The sequence below is a fragment of the Episyrphus balteatus genome, chromosome 1, assembly GCF_945859705.1.
Source record: "Episyrphus balteatus chromosome 1, idEpiBalt1.1, whole genome shotgun sequence".
In the NCBI taxonomy this organism is placed as follows: Eukaryota; Metazoa; Arthropoda; class Insecta; order Diptera; family Syrphidae; genus Episyrphus; species Episyrphus balteatus.
Window position 1 is genome coordinate 137,078,399 of NC_079134.1, and position 20,048 is coordinate 137,098,446.

General features: G+C 27.3%; 1 protein-coding gene across 5 annotated transcripts in view; it reads right to left on the reverse strand.

Annotated features, from left to right (window-relative positions):
- LOC129905847 (homeotic protein distal-less) overlaps positions 1-20,048 on the reverse strand; it is a 93,053-nt gene that overhangs the window by 65,190 nt on the left and 7,815 nt on the right. For all 5 annotated transcript variants that reach the window (XM_055981461.1, XM_055981460.1, XM_055981462.1 and 2 more), the window contains exons 2-3: positions 14,152-14,330; positions 4,730-4,908 (exon numbers count right to left, since the gene is read on the reverse strand). In XM_055981461.1, the coding sequence (XP_055837436.1) occupies positions 4,730-4,908; positions 14,152-14,330 (358 nt within the window). The remainder of the gene's footprint in view (positions 1-4,729; positions 4,909-14,151; positions 14,331-20,048) is intronic.

Below are 20,048 nucleotides of genomic sequence, written 5' to 3' on the forward strand. Positions count from 1 at the left end.
GCAAACGGGTCTAAGAAACTTTTTTAAGTGACTTAAAAAGAATATTGAAAGTAAAATTAATTAAATCAAATTCATAAACTTAAAAATAAAAGTAAATTTTTCTACATAAAAAATCAAAAATAAAAATACCTTTGTTTATTTTTTTTATTATTTTCATAATAACGATATTCTTTTTTTTTTTTAAATAAGTCTCATAAATGAAAAACGTTTTGGAATATTCGAATTAATTTTGCCTCTCAAAAAAAAAACTAAAACTTTCGTTTTAAACTAAACTAAACTAAATTCACTACGCCTACCTATTTGGACATACGGCACAACTTTTATCGACCGCTTGAGAATATTAATGCTCCGAATATGTCATTAATCATTTAGGAAAAGAATCATTTTTCTTAAAAGAAAAAAAAATTCTTTAAAAAAAGGTTACGTATACGCCATAGTAACCGATAAACTTTGAAAACTGACATAAAAAACTATACTCATTGGTATACCTACCCTATACTACCGTGGCAGAACATCAAATTAAAAACTGGATTTCATTAAAACCAAAAAAAAAAAAGGATTTAGTCTAAAACTGACAGCCACAGCACCATGAAAAATGTATATAAAATATTTTTTTTTATTTCTAAGCAAAAATAATTTTTTTTTTATAAGTATAACCGCATTGAATTGTATTAATTTTTAATAACTGTTTTTGCAAAATTTTAAGGACACCATTTTGAATAGCGTAATTTTTTTTTTCTGAAAATCCTGGTAAAATTTTATTTTTTGCTCCACTTCAAAAAACTTTTGTTTCTATGAAAATATGGTCTTACATTTTGAGAAACTTGTACCACTGTACCAGTATCAAGGCTTTTGCTACCACCATCATATCATGTCCCTGATGGCATTCATTGTTATACACTCATGATGATGCTGGGAATCTATCTCTCTATACTCTTTGCCTCTGTGTGTATTTTTCTTGGGTATCTGTTTTTTGTATGCCCACGGTTTGAGTTTCAGTTTTTGGTTTTTGTTGATATTTAAAAAAAAAAAAATTCGCATAACACCAACGATGCGACGACTACGTTACAATGATGACTTAAACGTATACAAGATCAAGTTGCTGCTCAATATACATATGAAAAGCGTGCACCAGATTGCGTCGGGAGTAAAAGATTTCATGCATTTAATATAAATAAAATTTTATACAAAAAAAAAAAAAAAAAAACCAAAAACTACACACGTGAATTCATAAGTCTCATTCTTCTTTAAAAAAGGCGTGGCAGTGAGACATAAAAAAAGGGGCAAAAAAAAACCTTTTTAAGACTAAACTCATACAACACAATGCAGTTTATTTGGTTTCCTTTTTTTCTCAAAATATTTTTTTTTTTGTTTAACAAAAAAACAGGATTTTTAATTTTTGTTTTCTTTCTTAATTTTTTAACAATCAGATAACAAATAAATATTAGTATATTATTGAGTATGTGTCTACATGAAAACAAAACGTGTTGAAAACGCATAATGACTGTATGATGACGATATATGGCGGTAACCACTGACTGAAAGTGTGGCGTGTATCTAAATGCATGCCTATAAATTTTTTTTAATTTGTGTATTTAATGTCAGTAAATTATATTTTAAAGTTTTTTTTATTTTTTTTAATGCGATAATATTATTTAAACCACAAAACAGCGCCAAAGCGCGTTCAGGTGGGAAAATAAATAAAAGTTCTTAACGATCTAATTTAAATAAATGTCACAATGAATTAGTTTGAAAATTTAATTGCTATTGGGGTAGGCGCGCAATAGTGTCATATTTATTATGTGATATTAATGTTGTGTATCTAATATTATGTATCTTAAGCACACACGTTACACGTATAGAGTAGAGCGGTATTGATAAATAAATATAAATTAATGTTGTTCATATGATGACCGGTTTTAAGAAATTGTTTGTTTTTTTGTTTGTTTTTTTCTTGTGGTTGTCAGTCAATTTCTATTGGCTATAAAAATAAACACCTCAAAGAATTTTGTCCTAAACAGTAATTAGTTAAGTTTAATAAAATAATTAAGTCAAATATTGCATTTATTTGTATTTTTGTCTGCCTTAGATAAAAAACAGAACAGAAACAGAAAAAAATGATTTATTTCCTACGTATATTAAACGTAAATAAATTTAAAAAAAAAGATAATTCATTATTATTGCAAATTTTTTGAAAAAAAAACTAATTTTTTTGAAAAAAAAAATTATGTTGAATACATTTTAAGCAATTCTTATCCTTAGATATGTTTAACTCAAAAAGTTCTTTGATACATACACATATTGTACATATATCTCGAGGAAAAAGGAGCAATAATTGCTTTTGTTTTTTATGAATAATGCTCACACTCTTTTAAAAAATAAAATGCACGACTGGGTCGCACGAACTTGCTCTTAGAGTTAAAGTTGCTTAAATTTTTAAGACTTTTTATATAGAAATTTGGAAAAAAAAAATAAAATTCGTTTAAAAAAAAAATAAAATAAAATCTGAAATTAAATCCCTCCAAAACAAGTATGCAGTTTCGATTGATATATTAAGATGAATTTTTAGAAAAAAAAATTCAAAATCGTTAGAGCCGTTTTTTAAAAAACTAATTTTATATAAATAATTTTTTGGAAAAAAAGTTTTAAAATAAAATTGGTATGCCATTCTGTAGAAATCACTAATCAACATCTAAAAACAAGATTTCAAAAAAATTCAATGTACCGTTTTCGAAAATTTGATTTTTCAAAAAAAATTTTTCAAATGTTTTTTAAAAATCCAAAAATTATTTTTTTCAAAATTTTATTTTTGGCTTATATTTAAATTATATAAATGCTTCTTCACAAAAAGTTTCGTTGAAATCGAATAAGCAGTTTCGGAGATAATCGGATTTGAAAAAAACGGTTCTATGGCAGGTACCGTTAATAAATGATTTTCAAAAACAAATTTTTTCATTAGAAGATAGACCTTGTTTTAAAACTTACATTTGAATTTTTAAACAAAATCTTTGGAGCCGTTTTTGAGCAATTTCAACTTTACTAAAATTGGTATATGACAAGTACCGTTATTTTTGATCCAAAAAAAATAATTCCAAAAATCCCTCTGGAGAATCTCCAAAAAATGCTACATACCAAGTTTGAAGTCAATCGGTACATCCGTTTAGGCTGTAGCTCCTTATACAGACAGACAGACAGACGGACTTCCGGGACCCACTTTTTTGGCATTGTCTACCATCGTAATGTCATGGAAAAATGTTATCTCAACTTTTTTTTGTACGAATGCATAACTTGATATAGTACCAAAATCGCAAGTAAAAATATTTATGGGCGATTTACTATTAAATGACTACTTTTTATTGATGGCAAATGTAAGCAAAATTAAGCGAAAACCAAATGAGAGTTCAAATTTTAACGACTCAATTTTGACGTGCATAGGCAAATCAAGATATATCAGTGATAGGGTCATAAAACGGAAAATAGCAATTAATAATTGCATTAAAATCAAACCAACGATTTATACACTCGAAAATGTATCGAAAGATATTTTGGACTTTTATTCGTTGCTATAATTTCTGTTTTGTTTTTATAATGACTGCCATTTCGTTTAACGTACGAATCATAATTAAAAAAATATTCCATTTTATAGGTATCTTCATTTTGAACAATTTAAATTTTATTGCATGCTCATGCTCAATGCACATAATTATAAAATTGCTGTATTGCATTTTAAATTTTGGACTCAAAAATCAAAAGGAAACTAATTTAAAGCTAATGGCTAGACAGACACTGCACTACTCTTTTCATTAAGGTTAAAAGAATTTAAATATTTTTTTTTGGTGATAAAGAAGGAAAATAGGATTTAATCAGTATCTTTGAAGTCTTCTAATAGCTTAACAATTTACAAGTTAACGTTAAATTCATAACTTATATTATAGTTTATTTAAAAAAGGCTTTTAGTAAATTTTAAATAATGTCAAATTTTAAAAGCAGATCATAATTTGAAGAAAATTTTCTTTCGACATAAGTATTACTTTGTTGTAATTTAAATAAATCGTTTTGCAAACCAAATTCACACTTTTTGCAAATCAAATTTACTTTCTAAAAAAAACAAGCGTTTGACTGTTTTAAATTATTTCTCTTCATCAAAAATGGTAATATGATTGTCCTTTGAAAAGAGTTTAATTAACCTACACATTAAAAAAGTGACTTTCTGCTTTTGGAAAATATACATATTTCGATAGTTTTTGGTAATCCCTTCCCAATAAGGGAGTTTTAGCTCCAAAATGTTATCTTTCAACCATTTTTTTTTAATCTTTAAACAAAAAATTAAATAGGTAATCGAATCAAATTTTGAGACCCTGGAAAAATTCTTTAGGTACAAATACATTCTTTAAATTATATTTCTGTCAAAATTTGTCTTGTTCACGAAAAAAAACTCGATAACGCATTTTTCAATAAGGTTTCTGTTAGGAAAAATTTGCAATGCTCTTTTTTTGGCTCCTTTTTTCAAGATTTTCTTATAAGTTTAATAACTTTTTCTTATAATCCTAAATTTACATTACTAATTTTCAATTAAATATAAACCTTAACTACGATTACAAATTATTATTTTTGTCAAATAGTAATAAAAAATAAAATAAAATAAATCTCAATCAAAATAAATAAACCACTATAAAAAAAAATAATAATAATAAACAATAATACATTTTTCATTAATTTGATCACTTACTTGTGTTTGCGTTAATCCTAAACTAGCAGCTAATTCGGCACGCTCGGGCAGTGCTAAATATTGCGTCCGTTGAAACCGACGATTTAATTGTTGTAATTGCAACGAACTATAAATTGTTCTAGGTTTTCGCATCTTTTTCCCTTTTCCATTCACCCGTAATCCTGTATCTTCACATTTATCTGTAATTAAAACAAATAACAAAAAAAATTAACTTAATACATAGAATAATTCATTGAGTCACTGTAGAAGAGATGCAAAATAACACATTCATATGTCAATCTTAATTCAATATAAATTTGTTCCCTCTATATTTGAAACTTTGTAACTCTGAGTTAACAATGGAAATTTAGATTAACACAATAAAAATTGTGATTTTTATCAAATCAGATTTTTATTGTTTTGTTTTTTTTTTTTAAGAATTTAACACAATCAAAAATTTTATTAAATTTTCCAGGAAACACAATAAAAAAGTTTATACAAAAAATTTATTTTTTGAATTAATTACCCATTGTAAACTAATTGCAAACAAAACTTTGTTCATCATATAGTCGATTGCTAATAAATTCGTGATGCAGCACTTTTGTGTGCAGTCACACAACAATAGCATTCAACACAATTTTATTTCACTTTTTTTTTCAACTTTTTTATTTATAAATTGTTTTTGTGGCATTTAATAGGGGCAGCAGGGAATAATAAAAAAAAAAAAAATGATAGTTAAGTTAAGTCCATGAGGGTATACAGTATTAAGGTGCCTCAAGCATTAGTCAGATATAAAAAACAATTCGATGCATTCTATTAACAATGCGAAAAAGTTTAGTTTTAATGACTTCTAATGCTCATTTTTCTTGTTTGGAATTTTATAATTTTTATAAAGGAATTCTTTGATGATGGAAATAAACTACTGTTGAACCTTTTTTTCTTATTGTATTACTCTGTTGCTAATGGTGTTGAACTTTAAGTTAAAAAAAAAAAATTGTAAATTACATTTGTAATAAAATTGTAAAACAAAATAGTTAACTACTCTAAATGCAACAATATCGTTTAAATTGATTGATAAATGTAAGTAATTGATTTATATGACAAACAAGATTAAATTGAGATTTTTTGTGTGTTTTTAACATAGTTTGGTGATGTTTCATTCTTTTAATCTTCTTTCACTATCTTTGACGTTGATATACGTTGAAGTAATGATTTATTGCTTAAACTTTCTTTTAGAAAAAGAAAAATTTTACTGCAGAAATAAAATGAATTTAAAAACAAACATTTTTAATGATGACATTATTATAATCTCTAGTATTTATTCGAAAAAAATGGAAAAAAAACCAAGTTGCTATTTTAAATGCATTTTTGGTCAATAGTTGAAAGCCAATATCTAGTGGTAGAGCATTTTTTTCATCACCGTTTTTAAAATTCTTTTAAATATACAGTTGAAAACCCAAACAACACATTCATTTCTTTGCAAAAAACACTTGACTAGGTATTCGTTCGATTTTTTGGAACACTGATAAGAAATTAAAATTCGAATGGCCACTGTGGCGTATGTGTAACTCTTTTCAATTTTTGTTGTTTTTTTTACTTGCATAGAATACATGAAATGTAAATAGTAGGTTTTGTTAAATAAACAAAAAACATACGAGGTTTTAACCAAATCAATGGATACAGTCACAGATGTGATTCTATTGACAAAAATGATGATAGAGAAATTCAAACCCGGTTTTTCCGGTTATTCCAGAGACTTGTTTTTTTTCGTAAATTAACGCACCTGTCAAGAATTTGGAACCGTATTAAAAGATATCAACTTTTCATTTTCTGATATAAAAAAAAAACTATTTTGTTGATTTTGCATGTTTTATACAAGAAAATCAATAAAAATATCCACGAACCTGACGGAATACAAAATTGAAATTTTATTTAAAGGACTAAAATTAACGGTCCATGTCATACGACCGAAAAAGGAAAAAAAAAAACGGATCTTATAATAGCTAAATAGGATCCTACTTTAAAATAAAAAAAAATATCTTTGAGTCGTTATTAACGGTTCCTGTCTTACGACTTTTATCTTCTTTCTAATTTAATTTATATATGAGTAGAGATTGTTTAAAAAAAAGGTTGTTACTAAGTCTCAATCTCAGTGGTATTTATGTATTTATTTTCGTTTTATTTTTACCTATATTGTTAAATATTTTTAAATAAACTTTAAGAGCTGTGTCTCTGCTTGATGAATAATAAATAAATAAACCTACTTGTATTTTTTTTTTTTTTTTACTTCTTTTTATTTGTATAAAACGAATAAAATGTCATTTTAGCAACCGTAAAATAAAAAAAAAAAAACTAAAAATTTTTATACTAGAAAACCGAAACATTAAAAATTATTTTACCAAAGAATTATTTACAAAATGGCTTCAATGATATTTTAGATTTTTTTCCAAAAGTTCTTTGTTGTTCATGAAATTAAATAAATTGCTTCCATTTTAAATTGATTTCTCTTTAATATTTTCCTAAAGAAATAGATATTGAAACCAGAATTTTAGTAAAATATACTGAACAATCTCTTCATAGTTTTCATGATCAGCAAAAACGGTCCACAGGGGTAAACATTATTTGTTTAGCGAAAAATTTAACTAACAAAAAATGCTTTGAAAAAATGATACACATACGCCACAGTGACCGAAAAAAAAATACACAATGCTGACCATCCCCTGATTTTTTAAATTGTTGGCAAAACGTCAATTCAATAACAAGAATATTTATTCTTTCAATGACTTTTTAAGTTCGAAGGTTTATAGAATACATTGCAATTCGAACTGTATGAATTTCTATTTTATTTTGTATGGAGAGTTCTCGGATTACACTCAATTCATATTCGCATTTCTACCATAACATGACGAGAATTCTAGGACTATCATTCCCCTTAAACTTAAATTTAAAAATACACAAATTAGCGTTGGTAAGTTGGTTATCAGAACGAGCAAAAAAGGAGCTCAAAATTAAAATCGGTTGAGTTTTCACAAATAAAAGTTCAATGGATACAGTCACTAGTGTGATTCTATTGACAAAAAGTGATTTTGCTTTAATATGAAGATAATCGCTGTGAATGTTTTTTTCTACAGAGTAAAAGCATTGACCCTCGAAAATATGTCTATCCCACCCGTTACAAAAATTATTTATATACATTCTATAAATTTTACCTTGTACAATTTTATTGATTAAAAAAGACAAGCCTTGGTACTAAAGTCTGTGTTAGTTTTATGTTCGAAAAGTATATACTTAATATATATCAGATACAAATATCCGACCCGTGACGATAGAAGCCTTTTTATATGAAAAAGGAATTATAGAAATAAAGGTTTGTTAAACCAATCGGTTTTGTCCTAATTTATCTGATTCTAAATATAAATGCTTTAAAAGGTACTAATGTTTTCCATTATTAAAGATTTAAAGTACTTTATTCACATAAAAATTCAATCGATTTATTAAATTTATTTCAAAAATGTATTCAAAATCCATACAGATTGCTCATTCATGACCATCGTAGCAACCAACTTTTTTAAACACGAAAATTCCATATATATAAATTTACAAATTGTACACAAATACTTAAAATGCAATTCATCGCCAGTAAATTGCTGGCCAAAAATAGTCAGCATAACAACATTATATCAACAATTCAAGAGTAACAAAACCGGCAAAATAACATATGATTAGCACCTCATTTATAACAAAATTATAACAATTTAAAATTGAATTGCTTTATACAACACTCCCCCTCTCTCTCTCCCATCATCATCATCATTATCAATAAAATACATGTTACAAATAAAAAAAAAAAAAATAAGTACCTACACAAAACCCACAGAAAGAAATATCCAATAGATACAATTCATTCATTCCAACCATCAGGCCAACATTTATAAGCAAACAGGCAGAAGCGAGGCATAATCATACTTACTCTCTACCGTTAAAAAACACAGCAGAAAACCCACCAACAAGAAGTTTGTGTGTGCGCGGGTGTGATAATTAACAAAATTTATTGCATTCGATTTGTGTTTCAATTTGTTAGACAAGGAGCAGAGATATACCTTTAATACTTGGCGGCCTGCGCCAGGTTTGGGGGCCTCTCCCTCATCATGCTTCTACATCATCAAGTTTTGTAGCTTAATTTAGCCCGAAGGTGGCATCCAATAAAAATATAAAAAAAAATTCAATAGGTATTGTGGATTGTGGTATCGAAGAGAGCAGCTGAAATGCAGGCAGGCACAGAGTCGTTGCGCATGCACCTCAAGGTGGTCCACATGTTTGTTAATATAGCTGAAATTGAAACGAGGGGCTACCATCAAGTCCACAAAACGTAGGTTTATCCTTAAAAATGAAAAAAATATTTAAAAAGTCAAAAAAAAAGTCTACGAAAAAATGAAAAAAAAAGTCTACAGATCCAGCGATGCAGAGTTTGATAGTGACTCGATGGTTTCGCGCCCAAAGTCACCTCTTCGAAAGTCATACTTCTTTACCTACACACATAAAAGTAACGCACACGCACACACACTATATATAGATTCACCTACCAACATAAAATTTCATACAAAGTTTATTGCTACTGTGTAATTATTATTACGGTAATTACACTTTCGTTTGGCGTAATTAATTATTTACTAGCTTTTGATATGAAAAATGTTTTTGCATTCACTGCCGCCGCGCCGCACATCGAACCGAGTCGGCTTTTTAAACAAAATAACAAAAAAAAAAAAAAAAAAAAAAGTTATAAGAAGTAGACCGTCAGGGGAGGGTAAAATAAAGTGCATTGACTTTGTTAGTGTATGGAATTATAATATTTAAGTTTTAAAGACAGTTCTTATATAGGTGTATCTTGTATATGCAGATTTTGTGGTTTATTTTTTTTTTTTTTTCAAGTTTAATTTAAATAGACGGATTTATTTAGCGACAAATTGAAATTGCACTTTAATATAATTTATTAAAGAATTTTAAAGAGTGGTTTTGTTGTTGATCAAATACTAACATAAATATCTACTTTAAATACCTATATTAATTGATTTATTTTAATTGATCGCGATAAGTAAGTGCATGGCAGATAAATGTTTGACTTTGAAATTTGACACGCAAATTGATTTTTATTAAAAAAAAGTTTTCGTTGAATATAGTAAGTTTTGATTATTTTCTTTTAAGTCACACCTATTTAAGTTAAAGTTTAGAATTTTTTTTTACAGATTTTTATTTAAGAAGCTATTAATTTTTAAGCCTTTGGAGAATATAAGATGTTTAGAAAATAAAAAACTAAAAAGAAAATCATCTATAAAAAAGATAAATAATAAAGGACCGATATGACTCTCTTGAGGTACACCTGAAATACCATCTATCCTTTTGGATATATCGTTGCTTTTACGACAAAGTCGGAATTTGATAATTTTCATGATATCCTTTCAATGCTCAGTAAAAATTGGCAACGACAATCTTTAACAACGCATAAATCAAATGAAGTAGAATAGTGGCTGATTCCATCGAAACATCGACCGTTGCCGACCAGTGTCCAAATTGGTCTACAACATTTTTCTTATAACCTTTCAGCTATTAATGTCATTGCCAAAGAAGCAGCACTATTTTTTAAAGCTATTGATTGGATTTTATCAGGTCTAGCATCTTTATCAAATAAAAATCAAAGGTTTAAAAATTTTAGAAACATTTAGCTCTTCCAATATCGATAACATTTGATGAAGAGAATATAGTAGAGGTAAAAAAAAAAAGAAGAAAACAGCTAAATAAATTTAAAGTAATACCTTAAAGTCTGGTTGAAAAATAGGCAAATAAAAATGAAAAAATCAGATAATTTTATGAGTAGTTTTAAATCATCAGTTAAGATGAAGACAAAATTTTTGTCGTTTTTAGTAGGTACCTACTTGTTGTCTTATATCAAAGATTAAACAACTGTGTAACATTTTTCATATATGTGGTACAATTTCATAAAAAAAACACACTTTTACGTAAAAAAAATCTTAATTTTCATGGTCTGTAAAACTAAAGTTTTGTCCTAAATATTCAAAGACTATAAAAAAAAGACTAATTACTACTTATTACAAGTTCGGTAAAATGCCCAGAGTCGCAAAATTTAGTGACAGCAATTGAGACCTCCGCATGCTTAATCTTTTTTAATGGGGCTATTCTTATGCGTCTATCCCGTTTGAATAAGTATGTCCACTAAATAGGTCTTGATCACCAAAAACCAATTTAACATAATATTTGTACAAAATATGTTTTTCTAACATTTGAAAAGAATTTACTTTCAGAAGGTTTGTGTTCATGAATAATATACAAAAATAAAACAAATCTCTCTATTAAACTCATTAATTTTGAGAATAACAACCTTGAATGCAAATGTTTTTTTAACCCTCTGTCGGCACACGGGTGCGAATTTGGCAGGACAAAAATAAAATATTTACGATTTTTCAAAAAAAGTGGTCACAAAAAAGTCTCTTTATAAGGGTGAAAATATTTGTTTTCGGAATTGTGAATATAATATTTGAATTCCTTGGAATATTCTACATCAATTTCATACTTGATTCTCTATAAAATATTGTGACCGAAAAAAGTTCTAGCGACATGAAAAAGTATAAACCAAATTTGCACCCGTGTGCCTATCACGTCACAAAAAAGAGGTTTACCTACAGAGGGTTAATCGTGTTTATTTTATTATTATAATTCACACTTTCACTATGCGTTTAATTTCTTTATATTCACCTGTTAAAATTTGTTCACTATTGTTATAGAATAATTTATTGCAAAACTGACATGTCCTTAAAAACAATTTGGAAAACCAACCATATTGTGGCCCTAGACCTGAAAAGTACATTTAGAGCTGCACTTTGTATTTACAATTGTGATGGGAAATTACGTTATTTTAATTATTGTTAATACATGATTTTTTTTTAGCAAAAGAGGAATATTTTTGACCAATATATTTTGGTTACAAAAAAAAAAGTTACGCATACACCATAGTGACCGTTTTTTTTTTAATTAAAAATTGATGAAAAATTTGATATCAGTGTTATACAAAAAGAAATCTTTGTTGGAAAATATCAGTCACTGTGTAACCATGGTAAAATGCTAATCAAATATCCAGAATTTTATTATAAGTTTTACCTCTCTTAAGTCATGGAATTCTACCTTATGACTTCAGATTAAAGTAAAAACTATATTTAACTTTAAAATAACCATGGAAATGATTTCTTTTTTCAATTCCAATTGTCTGATACATGACAGACTAATACCAATTTGGGAAGATATAAAGGATTTTTTTTTAATACTATTGTTTTAAGAGCTTAAACTATCCGTGATAGTTTAGTTAATTTTATTTAATTTCAATTTATAACACTGGTAACCTTGTCCGTGTCTCGTGTAAACGTGACGGCTTTCCGTCTATATGTATATTTCTTTGTTATACTTATCTTTGCAAAAGATTTCCAAATGTACATATCCCACAAATATTTTGTTTTAAATTTTAGTGATCGTCTATATATTTTTTTCTTTTATTTTTCTCATTTGATTCAACACAAATTCATCTTTAAACAAAAATGTTGCACATATCTCCTTCAAAATATTTTTACTTAAAATTTTGTATATCTTATTTCGCTAACACATAAAATGTATCTGTTACAAGTTATTCACTTCACTTCAGTCAGATGATGTTCAACAACAAATTTTTTCACCTCAAGGTTAATAGCGTCTCAATTGAGTTGAAATAAAAAGTGACTCCTATTAAACTTTATACTCGTAATACAAAAGATCAGAAAAAAAAAAGAGTTAGTTTCATTTCTAACAGAAAATTACTACACAAAGCTGACATGTTTGAAATAGACAAACTAGACATCCACATCAGACATTTATTTGAATCTTACATAAAAAAAAGTTAAGAAGAAGAAGAAGATAACTTCCGTCACTTTTCGAGTTTGAATTTTATATATGATTAATCCATACGCGGTTAAAGGTATCTTAGCTTAGGTCGTGTTTAATGTTTTTTTTCTTTTTACTTGTAGAATGTTGATATATGAACACAAAGTTGAGCATCATTCAACACAGGAATATTATTCAGAATCAACAAGTAAACGAAAAAACACAAACAAAAATATTTAAGGAGCTGGTGGCAGAGGTTGAAGCGGCGTGCCATTTAAAATAAAATGCACGACAGGGGTAGCACGTACTTGCTCTTGTAGTTCAAAGTATCGTTATCTTAAATAGCTATTGGAAATTTAAGATTTTCCTTAGTGTCGAGAAAAAAAAATCAAAAAAAAAAATTGCAAGTTAAAAAAATTTAAATTAAATTTTTTTTTTTCAAAAACTTAAAAAAAATTATTTTCAAAAACTTTTTTTAATTTTTTTTTTTTATTTTTGACACTTCAAAATTATGTCTCTAAATTTTGAATAAAATTAACTAATGCTTTGATGAAATATATGAACTTAAAAAATATGTCAATTTTTGAAAAACGGCAACGCCATATTCCCGTTCTCCGCATTTTTTGAGAAAAACTAAAAACGCAGTTTTGTTGGAATCAATAAGAGTATTCCGCAAACAAAATTTGATCGAAATCGTTAGAGACGTTTTCGAGAAATTTGCAATACCTCGAAAACGTTCTATGGGAGGTATGCGTTAAAATGGAGATATTAAAAAAATAAAAAAAATTGGTCTAGGGAATTACGTAAAAATCATCTGTACCAAGTTTCAAGCAAATCCATCCATCCGTTTAGGCCCTAGCTCGATGTACAGATGGACGCACAGACCCACGGACGGCATGACGAAAACCACTTTTATGATCTTCTCCATCATCGTAATGTTGGTTTTGATTAAAACCTCGATTTTTTTTTCTACACGAAACCAATACTTGCCCTATAGAGCAAGTAAAAAGAATCCTTTTATTTTGAAAGATTGAAAGCTAATTATGTATTTGAAACATTGTCTTTTTCCACATTTTCCTTGTTGGCATTTTTAAAACAATACAAAAAATGTTTTTTTTTAGAAATTTCTTATTTTAACATTTTCTAATCCATGGAAAAATTAGCCTTTTAGATTCCTGAAACCTAAATTTTTGTATTTGACTTTTGTTATTTTTAACCTTTTTTAAAAAAAAAACTATCACCAGCTCCCTATAGAAAAAGTCACTGTTCACAAAAGAGTTTTATTTATTATGCACACGAGAATATACAAATTCAATTACAATTGAAGTAATGTAGGTTCATATACTAAATTTAACTAAAAAAAAAAAAAAAAACAAACAAATATCAAACAAAAGCTCGTGGCAATGCTTCAGATTGCGCAACAATAAGTAGATACTTGTTCTCTTATTTAATAAATTTATTTGTATATCAATTTCATTTTCTCTCAATTTTATTTTTTTTTTTGTTAAATTTTTATAACTTACCATCTTTTGGCGGACTCGAACAGGGTGGCGCATAACTGCTTAAGTGATAACTTGACGCATATGAATTTTGATGCATGGGCGGGAATGGATAACCTAAAGCACTACGAGGACTTGGAAAACCGGAATCTTGTCCACCTTGGGGTCCAAAGTGTTGATAACCACTTCGGATAGCACCATAGCTGTAATTAAAAAATTTAAAATAAAAATATAAAAAAAATATATAATATTCATTAAAAACATTTTAAAGTTAACTTTTCTGTGGGAAAATGTTATACCTACAAAATTTACATATTTCTTGGGGGAGGAATATTTTGTTTTCTTGTGGTTTTATTTTTCATCGGAGTTATTTGAGATTTTGAAATAAAACAAAGTAAGAAGTAGTTATGTGTAAAGTCAATTTTGAAAGAAATTTTCAATTTATTAATGTGAATTAAATTTGTTAAATGGAACCATTTTTGGTACCAGTTTTTTGGATTTTATTTAAACGAGTACTTTATTAAATTCACTTATCACTAAAATAGCATTTTTGAGAGAAAAAAACGTCTAAGAACCCAGTGTAACAATGATCTCATTTGCGACTTGTTTTTGATCTACAAAAAATGTAGTCACTAAGAAGCTAGACCAATACGATTCTTAGTAGAAAAAAAGCAAAATAAAATTTTAAAAATTCGACTACTAAAAAAAAACAGGATAAAAACAGGTGTCAAACGGTAATGCCTAGTCTTTTTACTCTAAAGAAAAGAAAAGGCAGAGTAAAACCAAGAAATACAAAATGTAAATAAACTTTTTGAATGAGATGATACACTCAGCACTAGCTTACAGCTAAAAGGCATATGAAGCAAAAAAAACTAAAATTTATACGTTTTCGAGAAATAATTTTTAAAATTTTTGTGTAGCATTTTTTTCAACAATAAATTAGTATTCGAGATATATCTTGAGTAATAATTGAAAACAAGCACCTAAATGCTGATAAATAGGAGAGCAAAGAATATTAAAGCAATTTTTTTTGAGTCACCTCAGCAGTTTAGGTCATTTGACCTAGTCAAAACAACTTTTTAAAATCGTTTTTATAAAGAAAATTTTTCACAAACAAAATTTCTCACTCGAAGAAAAAGCTCAAAATCTTATGAATCCTCCTTAGTTTGTTATGTATAGACGAATCGCTTGCAAGAAAAAAACAAAATACATTTTTGTAGAATCTAGACTCTTTTTGTTTCGAGTTTTTGACTATACCTAATAGTGGAGTAACTAAAGTTCAAAAATGGCAATATTAGGGAACCCGGCCGAACAGCTTAGATTTTGATGATCTTTTTTTTCAAACGTCGGTTATTAAAAATACTTTAAAATATATAGATTAAAAATTGCCGCTGTTGCCGTTTTGATTTTTTAAATTTAACTGAAGATTTCAAAAATGTTGCTTAAATTTCATAAATATATTAATTGATACCAAAAAATTGTCTAGGAAATTAAAGGAAAAAAAATATTTAGGAGTGAGGGACAATCTTCCATCGTTTAAGAGATAGATGCAATTTTCTCATAAATTGACTTCAAACACAAAAAAAATATTTGAACACAAAACGGCAACACCTACAATATTTTAATATACATTTTTAAAAAGTTAGAACTTATTTATATTTTTAAAATTAAAATGAAGAGTTTTATGAAAAAATTGTAACTAAACTCAAATTAAAAAAAAAAAATTATTGAAAAAGTTATAACATATCTTTTTTAAAACTTTTTTCGTAACATAAAATGCATTTATTTTTCAATTTTTTTGGCAGCATTTATTATGATTTGAAATTATTATAAAAGGAAATGTCAATATGTATTACCTACAGTTTATGAAAAAAATTTAAAAGTATTTCATTTTCGAAGAACTTTTTTTAATAGAAGTTTTAAAAAGAAAATTAGCTTATTTTTTTAGAGTTCAACATTTAAATATTAAGTTACTTTTTCGTCATTCAATAGCCCTTATTATTGAAAGTTAAAAAGTAAAAGTTTAAAGTTCCTATTTGCCAAAGTCTTTGAATAAATCAATTATTGTTTTTATCAAAAAAATTCAATGAAATTAAAGTCATTTTTTATTTTTTTTTTTTTCAAAACTGTAATATACATATATCTATTTAATTTTCCTATTTCTTTTTGGAATTCAACTGATAATATTTATGGCCAATTTTTTTTTTAAATAAATTCATACTTTACTACGAAAAAGTTTGAAAAAAAAGTCATTTCAATTTTTTTAATAAATTTTTTTTCAAAAATTCTGAGTTGAGGACCATTCATTCAACAACTCTTTATTAAATTTAGTGGATTTAAATTTTACTGATCGAAATGAGATTCTGACTATTTTTTAAAAGTCTAGTCGTTAAATGCTTATTGATTTAAAGGCATATGCATGATAAATTTTGCGCCAAGAATCAATAATGGTTTTAATGCAATCAATTTTTGCTATGAAAGATGGATCAATTGCGCTCAGTTTAAGCGGTCGAAATTTTTTCTAAAGAATAATTTAAATTTGTAATTATTTAAATTTATTTCTATTTTTTAAGACAAATTATTCTAAACAAATTAATGTTTTCAAATTCACATTGAATAATATTTTTGCAAAATCAAGACAAATTTTGTTTTTGAAAACTGATGGTTAAAACTGAAATGGCTCCCCAAAAACTTTGTATTGCAGAGTATTTATTTATTATTTTCATTAGATAAGCAAAGGTTTTGGTTTAATTTTTATATAACATTATAAGGCAAATAAGAGTAAAAAAAAAACGAAGAAACGAATTTGCCATTCAATTTAAAATATGCGTGAAATCAATTCACGTTGTTATTTTTGAGCTCTCAGATCTCAAATTCCCGCTATTAAAAATTAATCCCCATTTAAAAGGATGTATTAAAATACCTGCTTCGCTAAAAATACTGTCATGGATATATGAAAATGTTGGTCAAAAGATATTTTCACATATATTTAAAAATATTCGGGAAGGTTTTTGAAGCTGACACGAATTTCTTGTTGAATAAAAAGAAAACCCAAAATCGAAAACAAAGCAAAGGACTTCTGACAGTAAAATGAATGAAAAATCTTTTATCAATTTTATTAATAGATTTATGAATGTAGTAAAAAAATTAAACAAAAATCACTATTTGCAATACTACGCTATTTTTTAAATGATTGGCTCTATTCCATAGTTAGTCTTATTCTTTTAGAGCAAAAATTTTCATGAAAAAAAAATTATACCTATCTTTTTTGCAAAATTTTTCTTAAATTTACTTTTAGCACAAAAATATAATAAAATAGAACTTATAAAAGTTTTAGATACCCTGAGATTTGCCAAAAGGAAGATTATAAAGTTTTTCAGGTTGGAAGGTAAATTTCGTTTATTTATTTTTTTTTTAGAAAAAAAAAACATTGTCTCCATTTTACTTAAAAAAAAAACCGACATGATGTACTTTCGGTCAATACAAATATGTTTTTAAAAAAACTCCCTTTTCATATAGATAATTGTATAGTGCAATAAACAAATTCCTTAATGCAGATATATCATATACCTTCATCTGCCACACCTATCACATTTGTGAAATTTTTTATTTGTCACCAAATTCAAACGCTCCTTTATTATTCCATTTTAGTTTTTCTTTTTTTTTTTCATTTTGTTTTCATAAAAAAATTGTTGTCGGTCTTGAGAGTAAAATGTTTTTTTGTTTGTATCCTTCTTTTTGTATCATATACTGATGGCCATTATGGATAAAAAAGGGACACATTGGTCAATGGTTGCGTGTTTATGTCGATGTTATAGTGTTGGTTGGTAGTATACTCTCTTCAGTAGTAAAAGATGAAACAAAAAGGTAAGGTAGGTATTCTAAAACAGGAGTTAAAACATGCTACTTTAACACTTTGAATAGTGGCGCTGACTGGGTTGGAAAAGATAAGAAATACACACGACGACGCGGGAAAACACGTAAAAGTTTTTTTTTTACTTTTTTTCTCTTTCGCCCTATAAATTTAATTTGAGAAAATCGATTGACAGATAAAGGAAACTTAAACTACTACGGGCTCCTATATAAACTAAAGGAGTCCTTCGCCTCTACTTTTCGTCGGTGTTGGGGATATAGTTGCCGCGAGTCCTTTTTTTAAAAATAAATCACTTCAGAGCTTAAGCGCATAAATAAAAAAAAAATCCAGGGCCGGACTTAAAATAGTTAAAACCTTTAACAGATCTAAAACTAGAAAACCTCTGATTTTGAAACCTAAAAAAGTTCAACTTATTATTTTTTAGGTTAAGTAAAAAATGATTTAAGTTAAAAGTCAGGAATTTTTAAAGTACAAAGCATCCTTATAGAATTGAATCTCCAAAGACACTTGTTACTAATTTTAATTTAATTATAATCCACCTCTGAAAACGTCCAATGTCCAAATGCGGAATCAACGACCCTCTTTTTTCTAGCAAACTAAAACCACCGCAATGCTTCACCCTAGCCTTTCCATGCAAGTTGATATAAACTATATCCAGATCCATCAGGATACGTATATAAAATATAAAGCACGTATACTGGTCGTATAGGTTTTATATAGGTAGGCATATAAATCGAGCTTATAACTTATTTCACTTGTCTCGTTGGGTTAATAAATTATTTTCACTTTTAAATTTTCCTTTTATGGTGCGAGAGAGGCTGGCTGATGGACGAGAAATTCAGCCTGTCCAAGTTCGAATGGACGACGACGGACGCGACGCACGGGACAGAAGACAGGACACGAGAAGTTATTTCTATAGCTATATAGCTCAGCGACTGGGTGACTTTGTTAAGTCCAGACTATGTGCCCTCTACATTTTATTTTGAACAAACATGGAGGTAAACTTCTTTTTTTGTTTTTTGTTGTGTTTGATGTGGTTTATAGATTGGTAGATACATTTGTTTAGAAGGATATTTTTAGGACTTTTTTTTGTATACAGCTACAAGCGTTTTACAATGTTATATACTTTATGTAAAAGGTGGTAAAGAATAGATTCATATATACGAAAAATGGGAGACCCAATGTGTGGTAGACACGAAAATGTCAGATCTAGATAAATAATAAAACCAACAATAAAAACCATAAAATTCTATAAAATACAATGTCCGAAATGATACAACAAGGACACATTTAAAATAAAAATAGAAGACTTGGTGTCACAATTTTTTTATTTTTTGCACTTCGATTGTTAAATTAATTTTTAAAATGGTTAGACCTTCTTATCCTTTAAGAAAAGGTTATGGGTTTTGTAAACAAACAGTAAATGTTTTGGCTAAAATTTAAAACTCTTGTCGCTGTCAGAGAGTGGTGGCATAATGACATCAACATTTTGAAAAAATTATCCTAATACGTTTAAGTAAAACAATTTTGCCACTGCAAAGGTCTAGCTTAATTTGTACTTGCTCGTATAGAAAAAAAATTAGAGGTTTTAATAAAAAAAAAAATATTACGATAATGGACAAGATCAAAAAAGTGGTTTTCGTCATGCCGTCCGTCGGTCGAGCTAGGACCTAAACGGATGGATGGATTAAAAATTTACAGGCAGCTAATTTTTTTCATTTTGAAGAGTAAAATGTAAAAAAATTGAAAAAAAAAAAAAGTTTTTGAAAAAAAATGAAAAAATTATTATTTTTTTAAACTTTCGATTTTTTTTCTCGAACCTTAGAAAACAAAATCTTAAATTTCCAATAGACATTTAAGATAAAGACACTTCAGACTAAAAGAACAAGTACGTTTATTTTATTATTTATTAATATAAAAATATCGCCGTTAATTTCTGTCCGAAATCTTTTTGGTTTTGTTAAAAGCATGGAAAATATACCTACTATTAGGTAGTAACTAAATTTTACGAATACATTTTTTAATCATTTTTACACAAAGCAATAAA